The sequence below is a fragment of the Megalops cyprinoides genome, chromosome 1 (assembly GCF_013368585.1).
Source record: "Megalops cyprinoides isolate fMegCyp1 chromosome 1, fMegCyp1.pri, whole genome shotgun sequence".
Taxonomy (NCBI): Eukaryota; Metazoa; Chordata; class Actinopteri; order Elopiformes; family Megalopidae; genus Megalops; species Megalops cyprinoides.
This window is the reverse complement of record NC_050583.1, coordinates 69,714,413-69,731,264: the sequence shown is the minus strand read 5'-3', so window position 1 is coordinate 69,731,264 and position 16,852 is coordinate 69,714,413. Positions and strand designations below refer to the sequence as shown.

At 40.3% G+C, this 16,852-nt stretch overlaps 1 protein-coding gene across 2 annotated transcripts in view; it reads left to right on the top strand.

Annotated features, from left to right (window-relative positions):
* LOC118787984 (deubiquitinase DESI2-like) overlaps positions 1 to 16,223 on the top strand; it is a 33,808-nt gene extending 17,585 nt beyond the window's left edge. Inside the window, exons 2-5 of one of the 2 annotated variants that reach the window (XM_036543788.1) lie at positions 4,634 to 4,706; positions 9,563 to 9,656; positions 10,879 to 11,020; positions 15,466 to 16,223. In XM_036543788.1, coding sequence (XP_036399681.1) covers positions 4,634 to 4,706; positions 9,563 to 9,656; positions 10,879 to 11,020; positions 15,466 to 15,708 — 552 coding nt within the window. In that variant the 3' untranslated portion in view covers positions 15,709 to 16,223. Of the gene's footprint in view, positions 1 to 4,633; positions 4,707 to 9,366; positions 9,391 to 9,562; positions 9,657 to 10,878; positions 11,021 to 15,465 lie in introns of those variants that run through there. The other variant, XM_036543798.1, reaches the window with a different exon arrangement.
* The last annotated feature ends 629 nt before the right edge of the window (positions 16,224 to 16,852 follow it).

Genomic DNA, 16,852 nt, shown 5'->3' with positions numbered 1-16,852 from the left:
GTCTGCGAGTAAATCGGCTCCAAATTCCTCCCTCAACGTCAGCTTACCTGTGGTGCTGTGCGTTTCTCTTCCTCATGCTGTTTTCTCGTAAAATATTTTTGAATATATTGCCGCACATTTTGACATTTTTGGCACACATCTGTATAATTTGCGTGAAGCACCTTATGATGCGGCCTTTTCCAGGTGAATGGTGGCGATGAAATTTAGTGTGTGCGCAGCACACTGCTGATGTGGGGTCAAGAAAAAGTGAAGCTCTTGTTGCAATTGCAAATCTTCCTGAAGAATTGCACTGACTTCTGCAACACATCACCATCTGTGTGATCCTGATTCATGTCCTGTTCCATATCCATATTTCCAGGGAATTCTCTGAAGGCTTTCACAAAATTACTGCCATTGTCTGTCACTGTAGCACTGACCTTGCCCTGGATGTTAAATTCAGCATGTATCTCACTTATCTTTGCAGCAATTACATCATAAGTGTGGTGTCTTCGCATTCTTGTACATGCCAAAGCAGGTGATTTTGTTTCCAACGTCCCCTCTTCTATCCAGTGACAAGTCATCCCGAGGTAGCTTCTGTTACAAGCAATCCACATGTCTGCTGTGGTACACACCGTTTGAATGCCCTGAAGCTTTTCTGTCAGTGACCTCTTAATGTTTTGAAATGCTTTCTCAATCCACTGCATCAAGGTTTTTCTGCACATACGAGTTTTTCCTCCACTATTTCCCTAGATGAGCTTACAGAAGGAGGCATCCTCCACTAATGAAAAGGACAGCACATTTTCAATTATGAAGTCAAAAAACGATGCATTCACTTTCCTCTGGGTGGTGATGGCTGTTGCACTGAGCTTTGCTTGTTTTAAACGGGGTCCACATGGTGCAGTGGCGGTGGCACTGCATTCATCACCATCATCTGATGCTGACAGCCTTTTCATTGATGAACCCTGCATATAGCTGGCATGCATTCTTTGAAAGAGTACAATGTAAAAAGAAATGATTAGCAATTAATAAGGTACATGTATTGACAAAGAAATTAATTGTTAGAAATAGGAACCAACCTAATGGTCCTAACCAACCTAATGATCTCTAATGGTAGGCCAGCATGTTCTAAACCACACTGCATACACTAGAAGTCCACTTATTAGTCTCTTTCCTTCTGTCGCAGCAGCGAAAGTGTCTTCATTCAGTGTAAGATCATGGCTCATTCAAAGCTTATTTGAAAACCTTTAATTGTCAACACTCATTGTTTACACATGAGTGAAATAAAGAGTAGTCAAACATTTAGATGATATGTGTATATAGCTGAAAAGCTGTTCCGAGTTCGCACAGTCCAAACAATGGATAAAAAGTAGGAGTTTTCAGAGTTTTGCACTGTGTATGGGGAGCGGGGTAGCTAGTGTCTGTCAAACAAACGGTCATGACTTGCAAATGAGATATAAACCTTATAAATTATATGCAGCTAGGTATCATGTAGGGCTGGGCGGTATATCAACTTTTTAAGGTAAGTCGATATATTTTCAAACGAGATATAGGATGAGACAATACCGTTTATATCGATATACTGTAGCTTGATGTTGCGTTACATGTTGCGTTTTCTTCCGTAAAGCCATGCCAGTGTTTGCATCTCTCCTCTCTCATGCTAGGCTTCCACACATTGAATCACCTTGCGAATTTCGCCCTATGACTTTTCGCTCTGGGGGCGTGGTCGTGAAACCAGCAAGCAGTTTGGCTATCCTGTTAGTAGCAAGTGTAGTTGTGGTGCGGTGACATAGCCAACTGGCAAGCTAGCTAGCTTGCAAGTTATTGTAGCCAGCAAGCCAGCTAGCTAGCTATTGTAGCAAGCGATTCAGCTAGCTTGTGAAGTCAACCAGTCAACTGTGATGAAATGGCATAGACATTGCATTGTGTATGTTCTCCGCCAATTTAATTACCTCCTGTTTTTTTGCCGTTCATGTTCTGAATATAATTTTATTAAGCAATTAAATTATGTTGTGCACTTCAGTATGTTGTACAAAAACATTGTGAATAAAATTCACGTATGTGCTTTTGCTGTCACCCGCTATAGGCTAATTCCCGCTTTAAAACATAAATTTTCTTAAACCAATTAAATTATACTGTGCACATATCAATATGTTCTAGAACATTACACTTACTCCAGAGAACGTCATGTACTAAACACACGCTGAACTGATTGTTCTCATGTTGTTCTCATTTACATAAAGTTGGGGATTTGCCATCTCATAAAAGCTAGCTAACTAACATGAAATCCACATTGTGCTGGTTGCTTTCTGTCTGACTCTCCATTCTACTGAGTCAAGCAGGCTGTGCGCTTTTTTTTTCTTTTTTTTGTGAGGGGCATATGGGAGATACACTCCAGAGTTGCCTATCATTGGATAGATTTTCCAACTGAATAAACATTAAATGAAAAAAAATGAATGAAAAAAAAAAAAAATCCAATGTAATCCCTTCAGTAATCTAAATATTTTTAAAATGTAACTGTAATTAAATTACTGTCAATTTAAATGGTAACTGTAACGGAATACAGCAACTCATATTTTGTATTTTAAATACGTAACACTGTTACATGTATTCTGTTACTCCCCAACCCTGATTGTCAATACATAAGTGCAAAGCTATATTTCGCATTCATTCTCTGTTAAAAACCAAAAGCTTGTAAAGGTACAGAGGCAATAGGCTGATGTCCAAAATTAAGAGTATAAGTATTGTTTTAGAGAATTGTCCACACAGTCTGTATGATGAAGATGAGGTGCTTTGTTGAAGATCAGATGGCATCTGCCTTAACATTTTCAATAGGTTTTCACAGGTGGCATGGGTAGTATTCGTACACTCAACATTATCTTCACATTTGAACTATAGAGTAAGATTAAGGACCAGGTTGTAGGGTTGCTCAACAGGAGTTCCTGTTCCATGTCAGATGTCCCATCTAATGATATTTGTCTGAGAAATCACTGCCTTCACTGGCTAATTTTGTTATTATTCTAACATTATTCTAATAATTGCAAATGAGTTTTGATTACTGGATATCATCTTCAACATTTTGCTTTTCTTTAAAGCTGTGATTAGCATGATATTGTTTGCTGGCGGACACCTTTATCCAGGGTGACCTAGCTGAATAGTTTACATTTTACTGGATATTTACATGGCTGGCTGTTCAGATTAGAAACTTGTGTAATCATTTACAAAGCGCCATGCTACGATCATTGTCAAGAGCAGGTGTTTCTTTTTCCCTCAACCATTTAGGAGTTCATTTGACTGTACAGTACGTTACCCTCCATACTGCTGGGGTGGCTGATCGCAGGGGTTCAACAACTGGTCACAATACCTGTGTTCTTGTGTTTCAAGTGGCATTACCTGTATCCAGTTTCTTTTTGTGTATTGACTTTCCTTTCGGTGGGCTTGCGTCTGCTACAGCCCGGTCTGAGTTTCCATGCTCTCCAGATGGATTGGGCTGCAGGGCATAAGAGTTTGAAGTTTTATCATTGGGAATAAACTCTTTTTGTCTCAATAATCTGATTCATCCCACTCTGAAACAAAATTTAAGAAGATCCTAACAGTATCAATATCAAAATTCCATTTCTTCATGGAGAATATTTGTAGAAATTCCAGTGTTGTGCCAGTCACTTTTTTCCTGTTGTTCTCTGGCTCACATGTCTTAACGTATATAATTAATAGCCCTGAAATTTGTGACTAATGACAATTTCAGGCCTGCATTACAATTTGAAAGTTCAAGCCACTCAAGTTGAAGTTATACAAGTTATTGTATCAGACCATGTAGGGACAATGCAGAGAGACATACATCCTGATTGGATACGGTGACGCTAATGGCCTTGCCAGTCTTCCTCAGAGCAGTCCAATAAAGGATTCCCTGAGCACCACTTCCACACCCACACTTCACAACCACAGTGCTGAGGCCAGGCTTTCCCTCTCTGTTGAAGGATGACTTTAATGAGATTTGAAGTAATTGAAGGCAAAGAGATAAGGGTTTTGTAATAAAGCCATTGCAAGCCTCAGGAGGTAGAATCATTTTGATCCAGTAAATCCTGTTCTTCCATCTGCCCCTCTGGGTAGCATACAGGAGGAGTGTTCTTACATTGTTTGTTGTTTTGTGTCTGGCGTTACTCTGTATGAATTCTGCCTGGTTTTGACTTTCAAAATTTCACACACATTTTTTCTGTGGGGGTGGGATTTCACCAAAAAATGTATTCATTATCAATGTTATCAATTTCATACAGTTCAGTTCATTTCTTTGCAGGCTGGTGACAATGGGGAGAGTAATTACAGACAATGACTGTAGATGCCAAATGAATGCAAAATGAAGATGCCAATTAAACGTTTTTTCAGTTTACATTTTTGTATATTAGATTTTAGATTTCATGTAGTGGGAGTATTTTTATGCTTAGATTGTTGAATATAACCAAAAGGGGTGAGCATGTTTTCTTCCCTGTCTCTTATGAAAAAATAATCACAAAACAGTCATCTGTAAGTATGTACATATGTCTCATGTTTACCAGTACCCTTACAGGCATATGTTTCTGGGTAAGATTAGCTTCCCGCCTGTTGTACTCTGTTTTCTGTGAAAGGTTAATCAGGGATTCTGTGCTCTGCTTGTTTTCAGTACTGGATCAATGAGTTCACCACCTCTTTGGGCATCGGCGTGTTTCACTCAGGAATTGAGGTCTACGGCAGAGGTGAGACTTATCCTATTATTCGGACACGCTGGCACACATTGAGGTTCACCTCAATGGCACTAAGTCATTGTCTGTAATTACTCTCTCCATTGTCACCAGCCTGCAAAGAAATGAACTGAACTGTATGAAATGAAAGTTCATAGACTCAGAGAATACACTTGGACAACAGTTTTCATAATAATAACCATTTTAGAACATTTAAATAAGTTGGAGCAAGTTTGATTAAATTCTTCCCTTGAAGGCTCTTCCGTCAGCATTTGAAAACCAGCTCAAGGGAACGTGTTAGGCAATAGACACTATTGCAGTAATAAATTTTGCAAAATCAGAAAATTACAAAACGTTTTGTGGACCTGTGAACATATTGCAAAATCAATTTACAATGTGATTGAGACTGAAACTGGCTAGAATGCAGTATGCATTTTTTCCCCAAAAAATATCATGTGAGGGGAATTTTAATTTGCTGTGTCCTGGGTAGGGTTGGGTATCGTTTGGGGTTTTTTCGATACCGGTGCTAAAGCAATACTTTTAAAATGGTACCAGTGCCTAAATGGTGCCCGATACTTTAAAAAAAAAAAACAGCATAAAACGATGGTCGACAACATTAAAGAATGACTTTTTTTTTATTGGTAAGGCAATTTGAACTTGAAATTGAACGATATATTAACTATTAACAGCTTAAAGTATACTTAAATATATAAATATAAATAAATACATAACACTTAACAAATGTTTGCATTGTTAGCATATGTTTTCACTCTTTATCTTTTGTAGCCATGTGTTTCTATCTACCACATGGAAGCAGCATAGTGCTGTTGCTGTGATATCAACATCAAATAGGTACGGGTGGCGTTTTTTCCCCCAAAGCATTTCACATGGCTGGAAACTGGAGGTGTGCTCCCACATCAAGTATGACTAAAGGGAAAAAAATACGGGAAGAAACCTAGCGCCTTAACAACCCTTTCGCGCGTAACTTTTTTTTATGCTATGTAGCACGCGTGTTACCTTACATAGTTTGTTGTTTTCGTTAGCGTTATTAAGCTTCTCACAGTTTTCAGTTAGCATTTGCTATATTTTTTAGAGTTAAGTCTCTGTTTCCTCAAATCTAAAATCAGCTAGAATTTCTCCAATCTAGCGTTCTAATCGCACTGGTTTTAGCATACGTGCTAAGCGGCTAATCACACCGGTGTGACCATATGCGCAAAAGGGTTAAGTGGCACCGAAACGAGGGACCGAAATCTGCGTTGCGATTCAGTCCAGTATATACCAGTCGTATGGCACCGGGTTTCGGTACCCAACCTTAGTCCTGGGGTTATTGTTAGTTCATTCACTGAGCAGCTAACAAAACCAGTGGCTCCATTTACAAAATAATACTATAGCAGCAGCTGTGTAACAAGCTGGACACTTCTTTCATTCACAGTTCATGTATTCAGTGCAACTTGTTTTTTTTTTTTTGGTCTTTTCTTACTTTATGTAGCTAAGTAGCCATCCTTATGTTTGACCAGCTATGGATGCATTCTACGGACGCAATAAGCACTGCAGTGGTACCCAATGTGGCATGTACCCCAATTGTACCAAGCTATGGTACATCGTGAATATTGGCAGGGCTAGTGGTTTGATATAAAATATGAATAAAAGTAAAAAAGAACTTGTTCAGTTTGGCTGTACTTTGCTTTTCCTGCCAGGATTATTTCTTGAGAATGTAGTTTTGCGATAGGTTTGTTTCGCGAACTCCTTTTCGTATCATATCATGAGATGAATGTTTTGTCTAATGCCTATGTAGTGGTGACAGCAGCTGGACACACCAAGCACATGTCAGTTAAATGACCCTTTATAGGTTACTTTAAAAATACTTGGAATGTAGTTCCAGATACTATCCCTTGGTTGTTTTCCCTTGTGAATAAACCCCCAAAACAATTTAGACAGCTTAATACATGCAGCATCTGGTATGCTGTCAGCTGGTCCCACATTTCATCATGAAATCCCATTATGCTGATAGAATTGCCATCTTTCAGAGAGAGTATGTTTAGACTTATTGTGTAATAAGAAGGGAAGAAAGCCTTCAGCAAGCCTGTCTTGTGACAAAGCAGGATGGTAGAAAGTGAAGGTGGCAACTCTGAGCTTCATGAGAAAGACCTTCTCTCACTGCGTGTTGAGCACAGCTGATGGCCTCTCTGAGTGACTCGGCTTCCTACTTTACATGCTCACTCAGTCGCGTCCCTCTCTCTCTCACTTCTCTCTTCCACAGGCTGTACCTCCACACCACAGAATTCCTCCATTATCCTCTCCATAACCAATTGCCCTTCATTGTAAAAAATTCTGAATCATGCCTCTCTGCGAACAGTTCCACCACCCTCGTTACTCTTGCTGTGAACAAGCCAGTTCTGAAGGAGAGAATAGAGAATCCCAGCAACAGAGGATTATTCAGACAATTGTAACACTTCAATTTATTAATGATCTGGGCAGCTGCTGGCACATTCATGTTGCGTGTGAGGTTTCCCCTCCCTTGAGTTAATAAGTACGTGTGCGTCTTTGGTCCCTGGCATCTGTGTGGTACCATGTCTGAATATGTGCACGTGATGGGCTGTGAGCCTTCCTCCGTTCAATTGTTTGGGGACCGTTATTGCAGCAGGCAGCCCCATCACTGAACACAGTTTTCTCTGCACGGTTTGTTAAAATCTGAGTGGTAGAGACAGGGGTGTGGAGATCAGTCAGCTCTGCTATACAAAACGTAATTTTCCTCTTTTCTTTTTTTTTTTCTTTTCTCAAAATTATACATCTTATAACTAAGTTCCTAAAGTATTTTCTTATTGTCTAGTGTATAGGACAGTGGGGGGCTTTTTAAAGAGCTCATGGGTTTGTTTATATCAGTTCAATAAAAATACCAGATGTGATTTAAATGTGTAACAGATGATAAACTATTTATTTATTTATTTATTTATTTATTGATATGAAAGAGACTAACTCACATTCCTTACTAATATTTTCCCATCCAACAGAAAATGTAAGTGTTTGGAAGTTATATTATGTATAATATACAGATATTTTGCAGTCTATTTCAACTATGTGGTATCATTCTTCTCTTCCCCCAATTAGGATTGCAATTGTTGTATGTTTATTACTTCAACACTGGTTGATGTGAAACTCAGATGCTCTCAAATTTGTTGATGGTCATATGGCTATGAAAGTGTATAGGAGGCTTTGCCCTTAGAATCTGTATGATTAAACATATGTCAAAATACTTGTGAAATTCCATCTTTGTTGGTGACTGAAAAATATTTAACATAATATATACCATATATTGGACATGTATAAAAAATATTTTTCTTATATTTTGTGTTGTGTAAATTTTGTCACATAATGGGCCATATGTATCAATGTTTGTGTACAACTTGCCGTAGGAACATGCATATGCAGAATCTCACGATTTGTGTACGGAGGTTTTTCGTCAGAGTTATCAAACACCACGTATGCCTGATTGTCTTCATAAATCTGACCGTAAATCAAATTAGCGTGAGATTATGTGCACATGAACGCGCTTAACATCCACTCCCATAGTTGTTCTTATATGGACCGAGACACGCATTTAATTAGTCGAATTAGCATATAAAGATTCCAGGTAAATCTGAGTGAAATGCAGAGATTGATGTTGAGGATCAATGGTAGGAGGTAAGAAAAGAAAATATTTGGACACGGAGATAGAGGTGATGGTTGATGAGGTGGAGAGGAGAAAAAATGTCCTTTTTGGAGGCCAGACTACTGGCATTTCACATCGACGGAAAAATGCGGAGTGGCTCAAAGTGGTGACTGCTATGAATGCAGTTTCACCAGAGGTGCGTACGGTGGAGGAGGTGAAGAAGTGTTTTCGATTTACAAAAACAACTTCATCCTCTTTTGGTGCCCGTACTGCAATGTGAGTGCAGTCGATTGCGCCGATTACAATAGGAAAACCAGACATCGCTACAAATTGCATTTTGATATTGGTCTGTTCCTCCACAGTGTAAAGAAACTTTATATACCTTGGAGTCATCTGGGTGATCCCTTCCCATACTATGGGCGTGATACGGCTCAGGGAGGATTGTGATATTGCCGACCTGTTTGCAAGCTCTCTTTGAAATGTCCCAGTGGCTAGAAAACCCAAGGTGGTTAGAACTTGGAGATGAACCGGCTCCAGTTCCTCACAGAGGCTGAGGAGAACGGCCCTTGGAAATCTAAAGCGACATATTAGCTATACATCATCACTGGTGAAGGAGTCTGCTTGGTCCCTGAACACAAGTCCATGCCTGAATAGGTTATTCTCAATATCCTCTAAAAGCGCTAGCACAGCCATACTGATTCTGAATGCTTTAAGCTTATACTTGCTTTAAGCTTGTAAATGAGCTTGTTACGAGTACTCATTAAAAATGTTTGATTACACATGGTGATCTGTGACCTGTGTTTTCATTTTTTTTTACTACAATGCCCAATCACAATGTTAATATAATAATGCCAACTTCACAGTCAGTTTTGCCATAATGTCCGACATTGTTCATAGTTTACAGTCAAACCAGTATTTCACATGGATGCATGCGCGATAACACTCATCAATGATTGACCCGTTTGCTTGCATCACTGTTAGTTCCTCTTGGTGTCGGCAATCTGCAAATTACAATGTTATGCGTACGCCACCTCGAGACCATGCGCAGAGGTACGCATATTTTCCCAGCAAGTATCTTTTCATAAATATCATTTTATGTGTAGAAAAGTGCTCAGCACGATTTTAGTGCGTACGCACCGTTGATACATGTGGCCCAATAACAGTACTGTTCCACAAGGGTGTAATTTGACTGAAATTTGATTGTTATATTTTGTCATGGCAGAGTTTGCCTACGGAGGACACCCATACCCATTTTCAGGGATATTTGAGATAATGCCTGGTGAGGCCACCGAACTCGGTGAAACTTTCAAATTCAAGTGAGTATGAAACAGTACCATTTTCATGTTAACAGATTGAATGAATTTTTTTATGCAAAGTTATGCATTGCATGTTGCCCTTAGCTCAGAGCAACTTATGTGTTTCTGAAATAATAAGGACTTTATGACATTGAGTAGTAATTAATGTGATGAAAATGAATTGTTGTTGTTGATGTCATTACTCCTGTCTCAGGGGATATAAAAATTTATATTGTACCTGCTGTCATCCAGATCCATCATAATGCCCCATGGCAATGCAGATCAGTGCAGTAGTACTACATGCCATTCCTCTTGCTGCAGTCTCTGAAAGGCTCCTGTCCCTTGCAGCACTGGATAGTGGATGAAATTGGAAACGCATTGTTGTTTTCATCCGCTCACTAGTCAGTGTGTGGGGGCTGGCGAGCTCTCGCAGATGGCGGTCAAGTAATTTCATCATACTACGTGAGTGGACTTTCACCATTCCAGTGAAGAGCGTGTGTGCATGTGTGCAAGTGCCTTCCCAAGAGCTCTTGTTTTTCTGCCTCGTACGCCTGGAATAAGTCCAAACAAGCACACACTGCTGACTATAATGTCCAGTGAATAAAAATAAACTAGATATAAAGCGTTACAACTGTTAAAAATTAGCCCAGTCCCGCGAGATGAATGTGTAGTGAAGTCACTGCAGAATTGTGGTGGTGCAGCCCATTTATATAAGTGGGGCTTCTGCATGGATCCACCAGGATTGCTCATGCACAGCAGTGCATAATACCTGATTCACTCTGTCCTTTCAGCAGTCCTGTCCAATGAAGAGCTGGCTGCTTTAAAGTCAAAGGACGGGTTTTATGGAGACTGATGCAGTCATTGATATGACCTCTGATCCATGACCTATGACCTGAGAGGATAGGGGAAGCATAACCAGCAACCAATGTACTCCCGATGGCAAAAAGATCCATATTAAATGCTCATCCTTATCTTAAGCGTTTCATATTTCACTCAGCAAGGGCCAAATTTGACAAAATCCAAAGATGAAAAAGGGTGATCTCAATAAGGGTGACAATGATATTGTTATTGTGGGATTTTTTTGTGAACGGACCCTCTAAAATAATGCTCTCTCTCCGCTTCGCTGTCAGCTGGCAGGGTTCAGAGGCAGCACATTCAATGAGGCTCAATTTCCATGAGGCTGAGTCTCTCTGTCTGTGGTAAGCTCACAGCATTCTCACCATCCTCTTTCCCTCACCCTCAGGGAGGCCATTGTCCTTGGAAGCACAGACTTCACAGAGGAGGATGTGGAGCGCATTGTGGAGGAGATGGGCAAGGAGTACAGGGGGAACGCATATCACCTAATGCACAAAAACTGCAACCACTTCTCCTCGGCCCTCTCGGAGGTAAAGCACCCTCAGGCAGAACGCTGCAGGAGCACCACAGCAGTGCTCATCTGCTAACCACTGCTGGATGTATGCGATCCACCCCTTGTTCCCACCCTTTGAACAAGACTTAGCTGTGATAGCCAGAACCAGAGAGTGCTGTGTGAATGTGAATGCCTTAAATTGTGCCTGTCATCAGGAATTTGATTCCAAACACCATTTGCTTCAGTGACAAATGTCTACTGAGTGGATACGTGTTAGGAGCCTATTATTGCTGTTACCACCAGTGGGGTTGCAGGGTTTGCAATCACTGAAAGTGACAGCACTCTTTAGAGCTGAAATTCAGTCCATAATTGAAACACAGTTCAGAGTTTCCATTCCCATTCTATTCAACATGGTTGTATCAGTGTAGCTTTGATTATGAGAACCACAGAAGTGTCCTACACATTAAAATATGCTTTCAATGAGGGAAGGCTTTGCTGTTGATATAATGACAAATAGAAAAGCGTACCCACTCATATCTTTACACTGTGGCAAGATGCAGAGAGGACTGGTGTTTGTTGTCAGTGTGTTTACTCATGTCCAACCTTTATTATTGATGAAGATTGCCCCTACACATTTTTTTCATTTCGCTTTCCTCTTCCAATGAAATGGAAATAATCAAATGGATCAATCAAAAATGGATCCAGTAATTAAAAAAAAAACATTAGCACGGCTCTGGGGTTCAGCAGAACCACGTGCTAGATTGCCACATTCAACTTCAGCTGGTTGCTGGAAGCTTGGCGCAGCTCAGCTAGCATCTCATTGCGTGGACTGAGCTGACTCAGCCTGGTGTGTTCTGATGCCAGCCTGTCAACTTCAATTGATCGACAGAGCATTTTACCAGGGCAGAAATCCAGAGTTCCCCAAGAGCCAAAAACATGCATGGAGCCTGTAATTCCTTGGCAGTGGTGGGAGTACTGCAAAAGCAGACTGACATCCGGGAAGTGGCAAGGTGTAATTACACCCAGAGGCACAGAGGGGTTTAGTTATCCTTACACCAGCCCACATGCTTCCAGTTTCCGAGAACCGTGGTCATCACTTCCTGTTCTTGTAAACACATTTGGAAGCCCTTCCATTATGTTTTGTTCCCTAATTTGTTGAGAACTGTACATCCAAACCAGACAAATATAAGCAGCACGCAAAAGAAAACAGTAATGGAATGTGTCTAGATGAATTCTGGGGTGAATCAGAAAAATTATTACCCAGTCCAACATACAGGGTTAAACATTACTTAAGTAGTAGGGTCTTAACAGTAACAGTTAATAGTACTTTTAACATGTGAGTAGAGGTTAAAATGTTACTGCACTAATTTTTTGAAGTTAGTGTTTTTTCACCCCTTTCCATCATATCCTTGGTGAACATTTTAATTCATTGCCGCGTGGTCTGCTTTGGGAAATAGGAATGATTCCGACATGGGATAGTGTAAATGGGCATGAACATTGCAGTCGATCTTCATTCCTATGTGTTTAATTTGTGGTAATTAAAACATTTATGATTGGTTGTTACAGGTTTTATTAATCTGCTGCTAGTTTTTGACAGCCTATGAAGTATTTGATCTAACCCAGGCTAAACATACTGACCATGCAATGCTAAGACCCTGACTTTGGGTAGGATGAACAGACATTCTACTGCAACCAGTGACCAGTGACTAGTGGGTTGTCACCAAGCGGCTCCACTCAGTTTTAGTTTGGCTGTAATGAAACATGTCATGCAGCCTGTCATGATCCCAGTGGCTCCGCCCCCTCCCTGTCTCTGTCCTGTGTCCAGTGTGTTTAATACCCCCTGCTCTAAATAACAAGGCTGGGGATCTCTCAAAGCAGATTAACCATGTAATGACTCGGGTAGGTTTTCCCACACACGTTCACTGTAAAGTGACAATGAGGGACGAGTCAGTGTAGTTTCATCTGCACTGAAGGGAACTTTTTTCAGTTGTCTTCGAACTCAGTGGCATATGTGTGCATACAGGCTGTGACTTTGATTGCACTTTGTACACAGAAATCATTCCAATGTAGAAAAGTAAAAAAATAACATGTAGGCGCCATGTAACTCTGAATTCAAAAATAACATCAAATGCTACCTTAAATTGTATATTTGAACATGCCTTTCAAAACCATGTCTCATAGCTGCTGTTAATGGATATTGACAGTACCAAATCACTAGTAGTAAACAGTCCAGTTTAACAAACTAGCAAAGCTTCTTCACCTTGCTCTTCTTGAATTCCCATTTTTGAAGTCACGAAATGATTCCCTAGACATTGGGATTGACCATTGTTTTGGATTGGCCTATTACGGATAAGGTGCTGTTACTGCACTTGCTCTAAACATATGTAAAAGATGTTAAAGATGTTAAATCATGATGACCCTCCCACATTTCCCCACCACCACAGCTGCTGTCTCTTCAAACCCTCCTTTCTCAGTTGCTGCCTTTTGACCTAGATTCTTAGCTGCCCCCTTGGCATATATATGTGCTGCCTCTTCCTTGGCTGTGCTGTCAGACTTGATTGTGCACTCGCAGCAGTGTTTGTTGTCAGAGCCAAAGGGACTCTCCCACAGACTCACAGGCTTCTCCCAAAGTGAGTTAATCCCATTAGGCATCATGCAGACAGAAACAATCCAGACACTTTGCCTCCAGGAAGAAAGACAAAGTATGTGTAAAAAGGCAGCCAATTTATTTCAACATATTTGTTTGTCAGTTATGCATAGTCTTCCGAAAGGAGGAAGAAAAGACTTTGGTTTATTGCAGTGCTTTATGTGTGTGGTTGGAATTCATTAATCAGAATGGTGTGTGTAGTGTTTCTGCCATAACAAGAGAGGAGCCCAGGTTGCAGTTGTGATGAGAGATTACAGAGGAAGGGCTGCCTGGCAGAGAAGTAGGACCCTGGTACAAAGCAGTGGAAGTGGGAAGGGGGTTGTCCAGGGAGGCTGGTTCTCTGTTACCCTCCTCCAAATATGAATGTGCAGTATTATAAAACCTAACTTCTAAGGCTGGGCGATGTGGAACAAAAATCATATCCCTCTATTTTTAGGCTGAATGGCAATACACAATATATATCTCGGTATTTTCTACGAAGTGAGCTAAATGTTCAGTTGTAAATCAAACACATGTGAGATGTCACAAGCAGGGTTTCCGCTAGGATTTTTTCTTGTCGGTCTGGTGTCCGGAAACAATTTATTTTACCTGAAAAATTTGAAACTGTTATTGAAACATGTTTCAATAACAGTCTACAAATGCAAATATAATGTACACCTAGGATGATGAAAGAATGACAGTGACCTCATATCAGTTTTACTATCTAATGAACAGTAATGATTAAGCAAAACAAACAGTAACAATTGAGCAAAACCTCAACATTAGCCGTTAAAATGTAGGCTATTACAAAACATCTGTAACCTGTAACATCTGTAGCCTGTTTAAAAAAATATGCTAGGCCTATATGGCATCAAATGTAGCCTATAGGCTACCAGGTAACATTTTATTTTCTCCTTTTTTCATTGGGACAAAGTCCTCTGCTGCTGACTTGAAATTAAATGTGTCCAATGTGTCTTTGCAGCTTGCAATGCGCATAAGCCGCGTCACTTTCTCCTCCTCCGCTGAACTCAAATAAGCACGATTCGCTGTCAAAACACAAATGTCCTGTTTAGGGATGGCCTTCTTTATAGCTATGTTTTGTATGAGCATTATTACTGGACATTTTGACCGGCAAGTTTTTAATTTATTGGTTTTTTATAAATTTTACCAGGCAAAAACTGGTAATTACCACCTAACGGAAACCCTGGTCACAAGCACTTTTATTAAAACACTGTGATCAAAATAAAATGCAAAGACAGGGTTTCCTTCCTTGTTTGAAGATATACAGCTGCAATCCATGTTGCAGGAGAATTTTTGAGCGAGTGGGGCCGGATTTGCTTGCAGACGCAGAGTGAGAGTGGGGGCGGGGTTGCATGGAGAGTGTGAGAGAGGAGAGATGCAAACACTGGTACGGCTTTACGGAAGAAACAGGTTATGCAACGCAACATCAAACTATATCGATATCAGTGGTATTGTCTTATCCTGTATCTTGTTTGAAAATCTATCGATATACCTTAAAAAGTCAACATTCCGCCCAGCCCTACAGTAACTTCCCCCCACATCGATTATAGTCTTGTTTAGTTTTATTGTCTCATTAATATTATATAATGTATATATAATGTCATTAAAGAGTATATTATGAAGAATACACATTCTTAAGTATATTCTACCCTGCAGGCAGAGAATCTGTTTGAAAGTAGCAGTATTTGCCACATAAAGTTGTGCAGTACAAGTTTCAAGAATTAGGAAAGAGTGAAGAATCCTGTTTTTATGCAATTACCTTTGCCATGTCTCATTTTGAATGGTGTAGAACCTTGCCTCGGCTCCTGGAGTCTAAGGTGATTCTGTGTCAACAGATCTTGTGTGGCAGGGAGATCCCACGGTGGGTGAACCGGCTGGCCAACGTCAGCTCCTGCATCCCGTTCCTGCAGAGCTGCCTGCCGAAGGAGTGGCTGACCCCCGCTGCTCTCCAGTCCACTGTCACCCAGGAGCTACAGGGTGACCTGGATGAGGAAGAGGATGCCGCCACCACAGTCTCCCCTCCCTCCTGCTCCATGTTGCCACTTCCCAGACGCAGCCACTACCAGCCACAGCAATAGGTCCGGCCCCTCCTGACTGACTACCCCACAGGATTGGCCCTTGCTGCTCCACACCAACTGGGGCCACGAACATCAGCAGTGTCGCAGCTCATGCTTCCTTGGTGACTTACTGATAACTGCCAGCTTTGATAGGCCCCCTCTGTCCACTGCTTGTAGGCCCCATCCAAATCTCAGTCAAGTAGTAGTGACAGCAGTGACCTATGCTCTTCTACATTCACTAAATCTGATGTATACCAGAAGAATGAGTTTTGGAGCCAGTGGCTTGGGGAACAACCAGTGAACATTTCTTTTTTACCGCAAAAAACCGGAACTGATATTTGTACCTTTTATTTCTTTTATAATCACAGGATGCTATTGGTGACCTGGTTATATTCAGCGTTGCGTTCTCTTAAAGATGTGTTTTTGTTTGTTTATATGTTATCTGTGTGTCAATTGTTTTTAATACAGTGGCCACTCTGTAGCCTCTCAGAACTCTTTTTAAATCTTTTTAGAAGTTGAGCTATTTTTTTATAACGTGTGTGTATGCGTCTCTGTGTGGTAAAGAAAAAGCAACATATGTTAAAATCTAAAATACAGAGCTTATAGAATATATTATTGACATATATCAAAATATTGTGTATTTTACAAAATGAAGTAATTACTGTCACTTGTAATTTTATACACATATTTTTAAATATATTCATGAATGCATATACAAAGTGGAATTTTTTTAAAGATCATATGACATATATGTGGAAATTTAACGCACACTTTCAACTTTTTTTTTTTTTTGAAATTTTTTTTCTGAAAGGATGACAGAATGTTTAAGTGTTGTTCCGCTTGTTAAGCTCTGCCCTGTTTCTCTACTGTTTACCTGTCCATCTGTTCAAAGCAGCTGATTCCTTCACGTTCTTAAGAGCTTATCCAGCACTAGGTTTTTCTCCACTCTAATACAAAACTAAATTTGTATATTTTTAAACTATTAAATGTACCACATGAGGTGCAACCTCAGAGAGTCATGACAATTGTGTCTGTTTGCTGAAACCTGCCCTTTAACCAAACCTGCACTTAGCCTGAATGAATCCCTTGAGTAAGTTTGCCAACTGTATCTGTAGAAGGAAAATGTTTTTGCCTCATGATATTGTCACAGTTATACAGTTATAAA